Here is a 12,913-nt window from a genome sequence, read left to right as displayed (position 1 = left end):
AAGTGCCCCTGTGCGCTGATAAATTATCGCCTATCGCCGATTAACGCTCGCTCATTAGCTTCGACAGTAGATAGGACTTTCGTTTCCTAATCGATTCTAATAAATTTGGACGATGATAGCCCACGGATAATACGCCTCCTCTTACGAGTCCATAACAACGTGGGGGGTTTGCTGTGCGAGCGACGACTCCATGGCTTATTAAAAAGACCATAATTTAGTTTCATTAAAACAATAAGTTTAGCCGTCAATTTTTTACGAATAATTAATGTCGTACACGTGTACTTTCGTCTTCGCGCCTAGTTATTATTACGTTAATACCGATCAATTTCGACGTAAGCTTGTTAAGCAAACGAATTATCAAGCTCCGATTAATTTGTTTAACTTTATTTCGAAGTTATCCTTTTGTAGAAATATTTTTAAAAAATATAAAAGCCATATTTTATTACTTTTTTATACGATTTAATATTTAATAAGGAAAGATTTGAAAATAACGTTATATATATATATATATATATATATATATATATATATATATATATATAGAGAGAGAGAGAGAGAGAGAGAGAGAGAGAGAGAGCGACGACAAAGATGCTTATATACGCGTTTGTGCCCACGCATGAGCACACAATCACTTGGTACACATACATAACATTGGCAGCTCATCTAAAATTAACGTGAGAACATGAATTAACGGCGCCAATTTTAAACCAACAGTAAACGATTAGCAGCTTACAATATAATTTCATGTATAATTGACAAAAATATAGTGACATCTAGTTTTTGCGCATCTATCAAAGTTTATTTGACATTGCATCGATTGCACGGTGACCATATGCTTTGCATTCATCAAGAAAGTTGGATTTCATTGATTATCATATATCTTAAATCCTCGTTGATTCAACCATAATTCAACATATAATAATTATATATCACAAGAGAGATAGTTGTAATAATAGTAATAGATAAAAAATATAAATAAAAATATTTTAAGAATTAATTCATTTATGGACAATTATTTATTATTTTTTTTTTTTTTAAATATTTTTCACATTTAAAAGTAAAATTGATGTGAGCAATTTTTGAAAAAAAAAAAAAATAAATAAATAAATAAATACATAAATTAAAATAAAGTTAAAAATAAACAAAAATATCAAAAATTTATTTCTTCCGGTGTGAATAATTTTATCAAATAGCTATTTATAATTAATGTTTATTCAATTTATTTTGAAATATATATTGTACAAAGAAATACTTTATATTTCTAATTTTTCTTATTGTTTTCGTTGCTTTTAATACGAGTAAAAACAATGTATAATATTTATATCAAATATTGTTCTCAGAATGTTGAATCAGATATATATATATTATGTCTAAAACTTTGATATACAATTTATTTTAATAAAGTAAACGTAGATAATTTAATTAACGCCAACAATAGAACTACTTTATTATCAGAAAACGATATTAATTGAGCTTATAATAACTACATTTAAAAAACGACGATTTCGATAATATACAATGCAAAACGTTAAGTAATAATCACTCAACTACATCATTGCGTAAAAGTTAAGTTTAACGTATTAAATAAAGATGTTCTTATTATAAGCATCGTCTTTCTATGAGAAGCGTAATAGTTTTGGAATTCTCAGTCGTAGAAGTTAATGTACAAAGATCAAAATATAAAAGTCGAAAAAATTATACATTGATTTCGACGAAATAGCAATTTTAGAGTAATTTGGTTAATTTTTAGAGCATTGATTAACATAAATATAGTAATGGAGTGGCCTTTTTTTATTGTAATTTTTTTTTTTTTTTTTTTCAGTGAATCGTAGAGAAGGGAGGATATTTTGAAAAGTTGGGAGCTATACAAAGATAATTGAATTTTCTTTCTTTTCTTCCTTTTATGTCTTTCGTCTTCGATTTTTATTTGATTACGAAACATTAAGCATTTTTCGAATATTAGAATTTTTTAAAGGGTTTCTTTATGATACAAATTATATTATTAAGAATTTTATTATGGAGTAAGATAAAAAGTTTATTTGCGTAAATGAAAAGGAAGAATAAGTTAGAGAGATTTTGTGAATTTAGGCTTCTACCTATAGATTTCTCAGTTATAATGTAAAATTCACGTTTAAATGGTATCAGGCGCCATCTAGTGGATACACAAATGGTTATTTATAAATTCTGGATAAATGGCACTTACACGTGCTACGCTTCGTATAATAACTATATATGTAAATAAACAAAATATACACGCAACCTCGTTATACGTAATAAACATTTATTCAATTATCAGCGAATCTGCAATCGACATAATAAAAATTGTCATTTAAAAACGATTATAATCTAATGATTCTTTGTTCAATGTATTGTTCATCGATACAGAAGTAGTCGACAATATCGACGCGTCGGGAAGGACGTTTTAATGTTGCCTTGGGCCTCGATTGTCATGTACAAGCACAAACGAGCGTCGCTAACTGCCCTCGCGAATTTTTTTTATTCGTTTATTATTGAAATAGATGCACGACGAGTCTTATGCACGCGCTGCGGCGTACTTTTTTAATAAAATTATTTTGGCCGTCTTTCCCTTCTCCGCTGTAGTCGTAAGGCAACGATGAATTGCGTAGGCGGACGGCGAACAGGAATGACTAACGGAAAAGTGAGGAAGACACCTTGAGACTACCTTGGGGCTGATTGAGAACAAATATTAAATACGTTGTTTGGATACTTTATTTATATAAGCGTGTTAATATATAAGCTAAATTCTTTTCACCTTTGTTTCATAAACTAACTATAAGTTTATTTTGGCAAATACATCAAATATAATTTTAAATTATTTTGTTTATTAAAGCATATAGCTCTGACTTATGCCGTATCTTATGAATTATTCCAATTAATATGAATGCTGAATGTCATATTGAAAATTTAGCGATAGATAAGTCGTTCGTTAAATTATGTCTTAGATAGACTATTATTTTAATTTTTTATATTGCCTAGTGAATGTGTAAAATATTTTTTTTAACAATTTAATGTAAAAAAATCACCACTTTTATACAAAATGTTTTTATTCACATATTCTGAGAATCTGGGAGTACGATCGATTTCAAAGAAATATTTTTTCTAAATTATATAAAACTTATGTGGCGACAACTACTACTTATTTATATTAATCATCTAATAATGTAAAGCAAATGTTTAATGTAGAAGCTGTGGAATTTTATGAATTAAAAAAAATGGAATCTTTAATGCTTATATTATGAATTATGCGACAGTGTTGAAGCTGTCATATGAATTAATAATTAATAATTCGATTGAGTGTAAAAGAAAATTGACATAAAATTTTTATATATTTGTCGAATAAATTCATTCTTTTACTATATTTTATATATATATATATATATTTTTTTTTTTTTTTAATTATTAAAGTAAGTATTCGACATGAATTAATTTGTATCGCTGAAGCCAGAATGATTTGTGTCTCACTTAATGTTAACACGTGCCGATTATTGTCATTTATTAATCAAATTTTTCAAATTTGTTGATAATTTCAGTCTTAGTATTATTATAAGTCTATTTATATATTTTTAAAAATCATTTTTCTTCTCTCTTTAAAAATCACATTATTAATTTTTCTTTACTTTTCGTGAGATTATTGCTCGTTAATTTAAAATATTCGTTGAAATAATCAAATATTTCACTGCCTTATAATATCTCATATTATCTTCAACAATTATTTTGGCAGGTGATGGAATAAACGAAAGAATGAAAAACGAAAATTCAATATGAATTTATATCTAAAATTTTTATAATATTTATAATGTCTTTAAAAAGCAGTGAATTTTATATGCTACATCTATAAAAAATGCTACCGTAGATATTCCAAAATTCTGTCCATAATTATTAAATTTTATTGTTTAAATCGAGTGCTGTGATAAGACAGTTTATATATCGTCATTTATTCAATTAAAGGGGGGGAAAAAAAAAAAAAAAAAAGGTGAAATATTTGTTTTAGGATAATAATCTCCATGACTACGTACGGATTTTAAAATTTAAACACTCTATTCTCATAGTCAAGCATAACTCATCCATGAGTATATACAAACTTGTACGTACATGCAAATGCAAAACGAAGTAGATATTGAGAATAATAAGTGCGTACGTGCGTGCATGTGTGAGAGAAAACGGCGAATTGCATAAATTCAATGAATTTAAATACGAATCTTTAGGTACATAGTTGAATTTGAATCGTCATCGGTGGTATTTAATGTCTTCACGAATGATAGCATATATTATTGAGTTTATCGTCTTGTCAATATATTACTTTCATTGAATTAGGCAATTGCAAAAAGATATATAGCAGCTTATTTTATTATTAATAATTTAATGAAACCGTAGCTTTTAAATAATAGTTCTGTTAATTTCATAATAAAATTTATATAGATAAGTAGACAGAGAATCATTATGTTTAAAAAATTTTGTTTCTTTATATATTATCGTAGTACAGTGTAATGTAAATATAAATGATTTTTAACTGATTTTTTAATGTAGACTAATAAAAGTATAACTCTCTATGCTTAATTTTATAACGATAATAAATTCGCACATTTCTTTATGTAAGAAATATACATTAAAACGCTATCATAGTAAGTATATATTATATATAATTGTATATATTATTACAATTATATGTAAATATGTACATATAAATACGTTAATACATTTTATATAAAATTAATCGTGCAACTAGTTACAACTTTTTAAAACATTTTCTAATTTTTTTCTAATATTCAATTATTTATTTATTTATTTATTGTTAATTAAAAGTGTTGCATATAACGTTCTAATAACAAAATAATAACAAGTTCTTTAGAAGCAGAACAAAATTAATTTTCACATATTTTAGGTAATATCAATTACATTAGTTTACTCATTAAATTGATTTTTAATTTTAGATAATTGGGCATATCGTTTGGAAAATTTATATCTAATATAATAAATATTATTTTTTAATTAATTCAATTTAATTATAAACATAATTTTGTAATACTTCTAACAATTATGTTAATTACGGTGTTTAGATAATTATTTTTGAAACTGAAATCATTCACATTTCAGCCAAAAATTGACATTTCTTTCATTGAAAATGTTGATCATTTGGACTTGTGTATTTATTTAATGTTAGCATTTTCTTCTATTACATTCCTATAAATTGAAAGAAATATTTGACTAATTGAAATTCTGAATTATAATGAAATAATTACAATTAATGGATTATATATTTATATATATATATATATTGACTTCAAAATTTAATCTAAATTTCACTCAATTTAGCTTAAATTTAAATTTAAATAAATACATAATATTTGTTTCTGTAAATATTAAATTTAAAATTAAATTTTTAAGTTGAGCCATAAAAATCAATTATAAAAAAATATTTATATTCAATAAGACAAATATGTGAATTAATTTTTTAATAAAATTTAATTATATTCTTAGTAATTGCATATATATATATATATATATATATATATATATATATATATATATATATATATATAGATAGATAGATAAATATAAACAATCAATTATATAATAAAGATATATTTATTATGTAATGGTTCAAACAATTTTATTACAAACGAATACATACATACTTAAAGAAAATAATTACATTTATTTGGAATAGAAAATAATTTGTAAAGTTTCTATTATTATGTTTAAAGACAAAGATGGGGTATTGTCTGTTAACTGATAATAAAAATTAATTATAATTTCCAGTATAAAAAAAATAATTTATAAATCCGATCGAGACTAGAAAGTATGTAATTAATATTTATTCTCAATGATCATGACATAACTCGTGCATATTTATTAATGTGAAAAATTAATTTTAGCAATTTAATAAATATACGTGTACGGGGTGTTATAAAATCTTTTATTACTTTTAATTCAAGTTTTTAAATACTTTCTACGAATTTCATATACTATTTTAGCATGTCGCAATTAGAAATTCAAGTCTATTTACATTCAACTATAAGAATCGTAAAATAAAATTAATAATGTTTTAAAATGTTTAAGAGAGCATAATAACCATTATGTACGTCCTCTATATTATTAATTTATATAATATTTATATAATACTGAAATGACATATTTGTAAATATTGGCGATATTGGCGAAAGTATTTAGTGCAGTATGCACTTTCTAGACAGTTCATAAACATTTAGGTTTTTCCATTCTTTTTTAATTTGTTCAGAATAGCTATTTTCAAAATTTACAACAAATCAATGTGAATGGAATTGATTAAAAGTGAATTTTGTAGCCATTACCGCTGACTTTAACATGAGCCACTGATGGAGAAGAGGAGTACGCAATGCCTAATAAATTTCGCCTCGGTTGCTGAGGCTGAGATTGGACTTGTTGCTGCTGATGCTGCTGATGCTGATGCTGATGCTGAAGTTGAAGTTGAAGTTGCTCGGGAATAGAGTCTCCGGCTAATGGGGTATTAGGAGTGTACCTCACTGGTAAAAGTCGAGAATGATGGGGATGTTGTACATTTTCTTGAATGTCTGCGTTAATTTGCTGACCTTGTAATTGCTGAATGTATTCTGTATTAATAATTATGATTGGTATAACCTTTTTAAGTATAATTATGCATTATAATAGTTGTACTTAAAAAGTTCGAAATTAGAAATGTTGAAATATATATTCTTTGAGTTCTCGCAATTGTTCATTAACGTTTGTATTTAAATGTTAATATATTGTATCTAATGATTGTCATTAATGATTATTAATTTTATGGTTATTAATAATTACTAAATCTATTTTTACACAATTTCATTGTAAATAACAAAAACTAATGTAAATGCAAAAACCTGATCTATCCGAATATTACGCTTCTACAATTGATCGTCGCCTTTCAATTATATGTGAAAAATTATTTAATTTAAAATCCGTACTAATAATTTAATTTTAATTTAAATTTCATTTATTACGATAATAATTAACATTATAAATATTGTTAACAATAGGATATACTGCTTCCTCGAGTAGATCACATTGATATGATATCGATTATGATAATTGAGACAATGAAAGGCACGCGCACATCTTGTATTATCCATCATCAATGGAATATTAATATAAATATTAAGTAAATTTATAGGTTTTTTTTTTTATTATTAAAATGTGTGGATGTATCGATGCTAGACAATATTGATACTTATAAATTATAGATAAATTTGTAGATGAAATCATGAATCGTAAGTTTACAATAGGTATTATACATGTAAATTACAATTTACGCCAACAATCATAAGTTTAATAAGTTTTAATGCAAAATATTCATGCACGTATTTAATAGAAAATTAATTGTAAAGATATAATTATCAAATACATGAAACTTTTCGTTCGATTACTCAATTACTTGTGTTTGTTCAACACATAACTCATAGAACAAAAAATATATCTCTGAATTGTAAATATATTATTAAAATTAATTGCTTATTTGAAAACTTAACAAATTTGAATTAGCATTATGTATTAGCACATTTTTGTGTTAGTACAAATAGTGTCTGTACATCCGCATTGTTCGTAATTAATATTTATATAATATAAGAATTTCTATCTAAAGCTTTACATTTCATTGGCTCTCTGTACATAATAGAAATAATGCGAAAATCGCATACCTGAAAAGACTGGCTGTTGTTGCTGCTGGTATTGATGATACTGCTGCAGTTGATGTTGATATGCCAATGCCAAGGCTTGTTGCTGCTGGTAATCAAGTGGCTGTGATGGGTAGATGGCAGGGGCTGGTGAGCCGATATTATACGTTGGTGCGACGGGGCCGTGGTGAACTGGTGCAAAACCTAAATAGAATTAAGCAGAAGTAGTGTGCGATAATTTTGGTAACCATAATAAGAAGAGTCACCATGCATGTTGTTTTTAATACCGTTGCAATGGGAGGCGAATCAAAGGATGTTAGTGAACAATATATGCAGTTAATGAAAACGGTGGAGATTAGTGACGAGGCAGATAATTTAATCAGTTTTTAATCGCAATGTAAAAGAAAATGACGCGAGTTTTCTACATTCTAATTACGTGTGAATATGCGTCTTTTTGTAAATAATTGAATATATAATAATAATAATAAATTCAGCTCGGTTTAGATTATTAAAAAAATTGCAATACATACTTTCTGTTTCTATAGAACATATGAATCGAAACTTTATTGATACAATATTCTGATAGGATTTATCCATTAAAAGAATTTTTAATATAGATTACAAACATACAAAATAAATTCAAATATATTTGATACTTTTCAATGCTTTATGAAATAATTAAATTAACATTTAAAAACTCTATTTATTCTCTTCTTTATTTTATTAACAATGAAGTTTGCCAAGAACTCAATTCGATTCGAATTTCGCAAATATCATTTTAAAAAGTTAAAAAAATCTGATATATCCTTTCCTTATGCTTTCTCTGTAGAACGAACCAAATACAATTCCTTGATAATATTAAATAAGTTATAATTCGTAAACAATAAAAAATTAGATTATAGATTTAACTAATTAAGCATGAATATTAATAAAAACATTTGGGATATTGATTTTTTGTAAATGAATAATCTCATTTTGAACAAGTAGAAACTTTCTTTTACTTATTGTAATATAGCTTATTCCCACTAGTAGTGTTCAATTAATGATTGTTGTGAAAAAAATATAATAAATTTTATTACACCAACTGAAATATTATGTGCAATGAAAATGTAATATTGGGCATTCAATCGACTAAATTTATTTTATTATATTAGAAACATTTTGAATGCATAGGTCAAGCGTTATATTCATAAAATACTTCTTATAATTCGCCTCCAAATAAGTAATTAGTTGAAGATTAAATGATAATTATTAATTATACTATACAATAATAGAATTATCACTAATTATAATTTATTAATTATAAGCAATTAATTAGCAGTGTTAAACATTAATAATTTTACATTAAATAAAACTTTTAGCCAACTATTATATGAATGATATTTGCTTATTATAAATAATATATCATAATGAAATTTACGGGCACGGCAATACAAATAGAATGATGAATAAATGTAATCTATAACACACGGTGTTAATATCTGAATTGAAGCTATAATTTTTAACAAAATATTACAATCTCTGAAATTATTGACGATATTCTTTGGAATGATGGATTACGTAGGCGCAATTTGAACCAATATGTAATGAAATTCATGATTTTCAATGAATACATTCGTAGTTACGACTCGTTTAAAGTAATAAACAGCTAAATGATTTATTTTTTATTATATTATGTTTATTGATAAAAGTTTATGTTTTTTTCTTTTAATAATGTTTTCAATATTTTCATATTTATTTTATCATACATTCTGTTTATCAGTCTTACTTTCAAGTTATTTTCCACATTTAATTTTCCGCAATTACTATATCGGTCATTGTGTATATTCAGATTTTTAAAAGTAAATATTCGTTAGTTATGTTTTTTTATCTCATTGAAAATCAAGTATTACATTTATGAGATTCTGAATACATATAGACATTTACATTCATTCACTTAACAAAGTGACTTGTTTATATTATGAGTGTAAAATACCAAAATTTATTATTTATTTATTAGCAGTTTACGCTTTTAACTCTAATTAATCGAGGTCGTAAAACAACTTATCTTGTATTAATTTTCATTTTTAGTAGATAAATAAAAATTGTCAATGATTTATTTTAAAGTCACATGTAAACAAACTGTGTGTACATGTAGTTTAAGAGTGAGGAAGAGAGGGAGAGTGAGATAGAGAGAGAGAGAGAGAGAGAGAGCACACGAATACACGAATGAATTATTAAATTATAATGAAATTTATAAAAATAATACTTTTATTTATTTTTTTTTATAATTCTTTTAATTTTTATAATTAAATAATAAATTAACGGTAAATATTATCAATAAAATATTTGTAATAAATTTAAATTCATGCAGTAAATGAATTCTTTCTCGTATTATTTACAAATAAACTGTAATAAATAATTTTAAACTATTTAAATAGTTTTTTTATGCAATATAATACATATACATATATATATATATATATATATAGAAAAATTATGTTGTTAAAAATAGCTATTTATTTTATTTACTATAAATAAATATTTATTAAGTGAATAGAGAAAGATAAAAACAAGCTAATAATCGACTACATATTAACTGGAGGAAAATTAATTTTCGCGATAAACTAATTACAATTTATTCTTAAAATCCAAATAATATTAATGAATAAAAAAATATTTTTTTGAAATAATTGACATATATGGAACAGTATATAATTGTAATATAATGAAATATCGGATAATATTGTATTGTAAATATTGTGAGTGTAATTAAATTGCGTAAGGTAAAGTGGATTTTGAATGTATTCAGTTGGACAAGAAAGCAGATTGTGAGATTACAGTATAGCGATTATATAGTAAGAGATTTTTTTAATAAGCTGGCAGGAAGCTGCTAAAATAATATTTAAATAGATTTTTAAAAAGCCAAGGATTATCAAGTATTTTAAATCTTTTTAATCCAAAATGGAAGAAGAACGTGGTATGCTGATTGTATTTCGAATTTTCATACGTATAATTATGAATTAAACGATATATTAAATAAAAATTTGACTTTGTTTGTAATAATAATAATAATTATTATTAAAATTATTATGAATTATTTAGTTAAACTATAATAATATTTATATAACGATGTTCAAAATATAACTATAAAGTCATTTATATTTATGCAAGTGCGCGAATGCCGATAGTTTTTAATTATAATTTACGAGAGAAGTATACGAAAATGGTTAAAAATGATTGAAAAGAGGGAGGAAAAGGGAGAGAGCTTAAAAAGTAGTAAAGGTCGAACACATTGTCAGATGCGTACCTAGGCCGGGATTACGATAAGCCAAAGCATGAGCAACACCTGGCAGAGCCTTGTTAACTAAATAAGGATCGCCAACACTGGAGCTGAACGATTGGTGCGATGATGGACCATTGAAGGCAAATGCCGTCTGGGTGAGACCAGGTCTTACGAAACTAAACGAGGCGTGTTGTTCCAGACCTCCCAGTACGTTGGTATGCTTCACCCCATTGGTTAAACCCTCAACTCGAGCATCGACAAGAATCATTATGACAATCGAGAGCCATGAGAGCATCTGTAATATCACATGGCGAGAGCATAGAGGAGTCATAACTGAATGGTATTGAACAGCTATTAGGGGTTGATCGTTTCTGTGCCTCTCATCTATTTATTTCTATATTATTCTCCTTTGAGTTTATTTTAATTATGGCAATTGGAGCACGAGATGGCATTAAGAATAACATAAAAAAACAAATTAACACTGCATTCTGTACGCTTGCGGCATATCGAGCGCATTGCGTTTCATTTACTAATTTACAATATATCTGATAAACAATGTTCGTGTCGAAAGGAGCGAAGATAATAAAATAAATACTCACTTCAATTTTTCTAATTTACATTAGAATCGATTCACTATTAAATTGACACAGTTATAAATAAAAATCGTTTAAAATTTGTATTTACACCCATATATGGATGCGTTAAAGAAGAAAATAATTATTCCCATAGATTGGTAAAGGCATTTTTTATTCTATTTAGTTGGCTCTAGCTGATAAATCGCACAAGCCACTGTTCTAAATGGTATGGCATTCGAATGAAAAAAGAGAATAAATTTTTAACATATATTTGTTGGACTGGCTTGACATCTAAATACGAAAATTGCACTGTTAATTACAACATTTTCACTTGCTTGATAATTAAATTAATCGTTTTTCTGTCTTTTAAAGTCATTTTTATATCTTGTTCTTCTTCTTTTTTTTCCCTTTTTGTTTTTCATTTTATTTCCAAATCAAGTCTGATTTCTTGTATGAAATAAAGTTTTTTCAAATTGTAATGCTATATATTGTAAATCGTAGCTTGTTAATTAGTTAATACCGACTTCTCAGACTCTCAAATTAGACAATTCTGGCACTTAGAAACTTTAAGTAGATTAGCTTATTTTTCAATCATTAAATCGTTTGAATAATTATTAAAATACGCATTTCTGCGATATTTACATAAAGAGGATTTTCCATCGAAATACACTTAGCACTCTTGAAAAACCTGTACATTCGTCGTGCAATTTAAAATTTCATTTTAAATATTAATCTAACCAATCTAAGCCCTTAGAAACTAATAACGAGCTTAAGCGTTAAACCAAAAAAAAAAAAAAAAAAAAAAAAAAAAAAAAAAAAAAAAAAAAAAAAAAAAAAAAAAAAAAATGGATCACTTGAAAAAAAAGATTTAACAACAATATCAATTAATAATAACAATATAATCATTATCTCCAACAAGATTGGCTCATAATGAACATGTTCCCATATAATGCACATCGATATATCAAAATAATCAAAATAATGGAAAATCAATGATCAGCCACGTCGGCGTGGATATATAAATAGTATAGCAATTAATACTTATACGTACCAGCATTTTTTCTTTTTCCTTTTATCTTTTGTCTTTTTTCTTTTTTCAATAATCGCACAACACTATGAATGAGCACAACTAGAAAGCGAATACCAAAATATGAGGCCTTACAGCGTCAACGAAACTCGAGGTCCTATTGGAAGAGGCAACTGCGGCGGGTGGCGTTAAATACTACGGAAGCTATCCAATTGCTACGTGCTTCGAATTCACGGCTCTTCATTGTTCGTTTTTCTTTCTTCTCTCTTTTAGCTCGCAACACTTTCACCGGCCTGCGTTTTCATCGTGAAATCCGACCGTTGCGTAGAGACGTTATTGAAACGATAATTTATCATGGCTTTAAATTCTACCTTCGATT

The 12,913-nt window shown here is 26.0% G+C and overlaps 1 protein-coding gene across 1 annotated transcript; it reads right to left on the bottom strand.

Annotated features, from left to right (window-relative positions):
* Positions 1 to 6,201: 6,201 nt before the first annotated feature.
* On the bottom strand, positions 6,202 to 12,574 carry LOC105364408 (protein couch potato). The gene is made up of 4 exons (XM_011502320.1): positions 12,559 to 12,574; positions 10,957 to 11,227; positions 7,692 to 7,877; positions 6,202 to 6,611 (listed from the first exon to the last, which is right to left on the bottom strand). Exons 1-4 carry the CDS (start codon positions 12,562 to 12,564, stop codon positions 6,307 to 6,309), a joined length of 768 nt encoding a protein of 255 aa, XP_011500622.1. The 5' UTR covers positions 12,565 to 12,574; the 3' UTR covers positions 6,202 to 6,306.
* Positions 12,575 to 12,913: the final 339 nt, after the last annotated feature.

The sequence above is a fragment of the Ceratosolen solmsi genome, unplaced genomic scaffold, assembly GCF_000503995.2.
Source record: "Ceratosolen solmsi marchali unplaced genomic scaffold, CerSol_1.0 scaffold31, whole genome shotgun sequence".
Taxonomy (NCBI): domain Eukaryota; kingdom Metazoa; phylum Arthropoda; class Insecta; order Hymenoptera; family Agaonidae; genus Ceratosolen; species Ceratosolen solmsi.
The sequence above is the reverse complement of the archived record's forward strand: the minus strand, read 5'-3'. Positions and strand labels throughout refer to the sequence as shown.

What these genes read in the sequence shown, in the direction of transcription:
- LOC105364408 (XM_011502320.1), bottom strand. An exon ending in TTATCGTAATCCCGGCCTAG is followed by an intron (nt 7,878 to 10,956) that starts GTACGCATCTGA and finishes CTGCTTAATTCT; the next exon opens with ATTTAGGTTTTGCACCAGTT. An exon ending in ACAACAGCCAGTCTTTTCAG is followed by an intron (nt 6,612 to 7,691) that starts GTATGCGATTTT and finishes TTATTAATACAG; the next exon opens with AATACATTCAGCAATTACAA.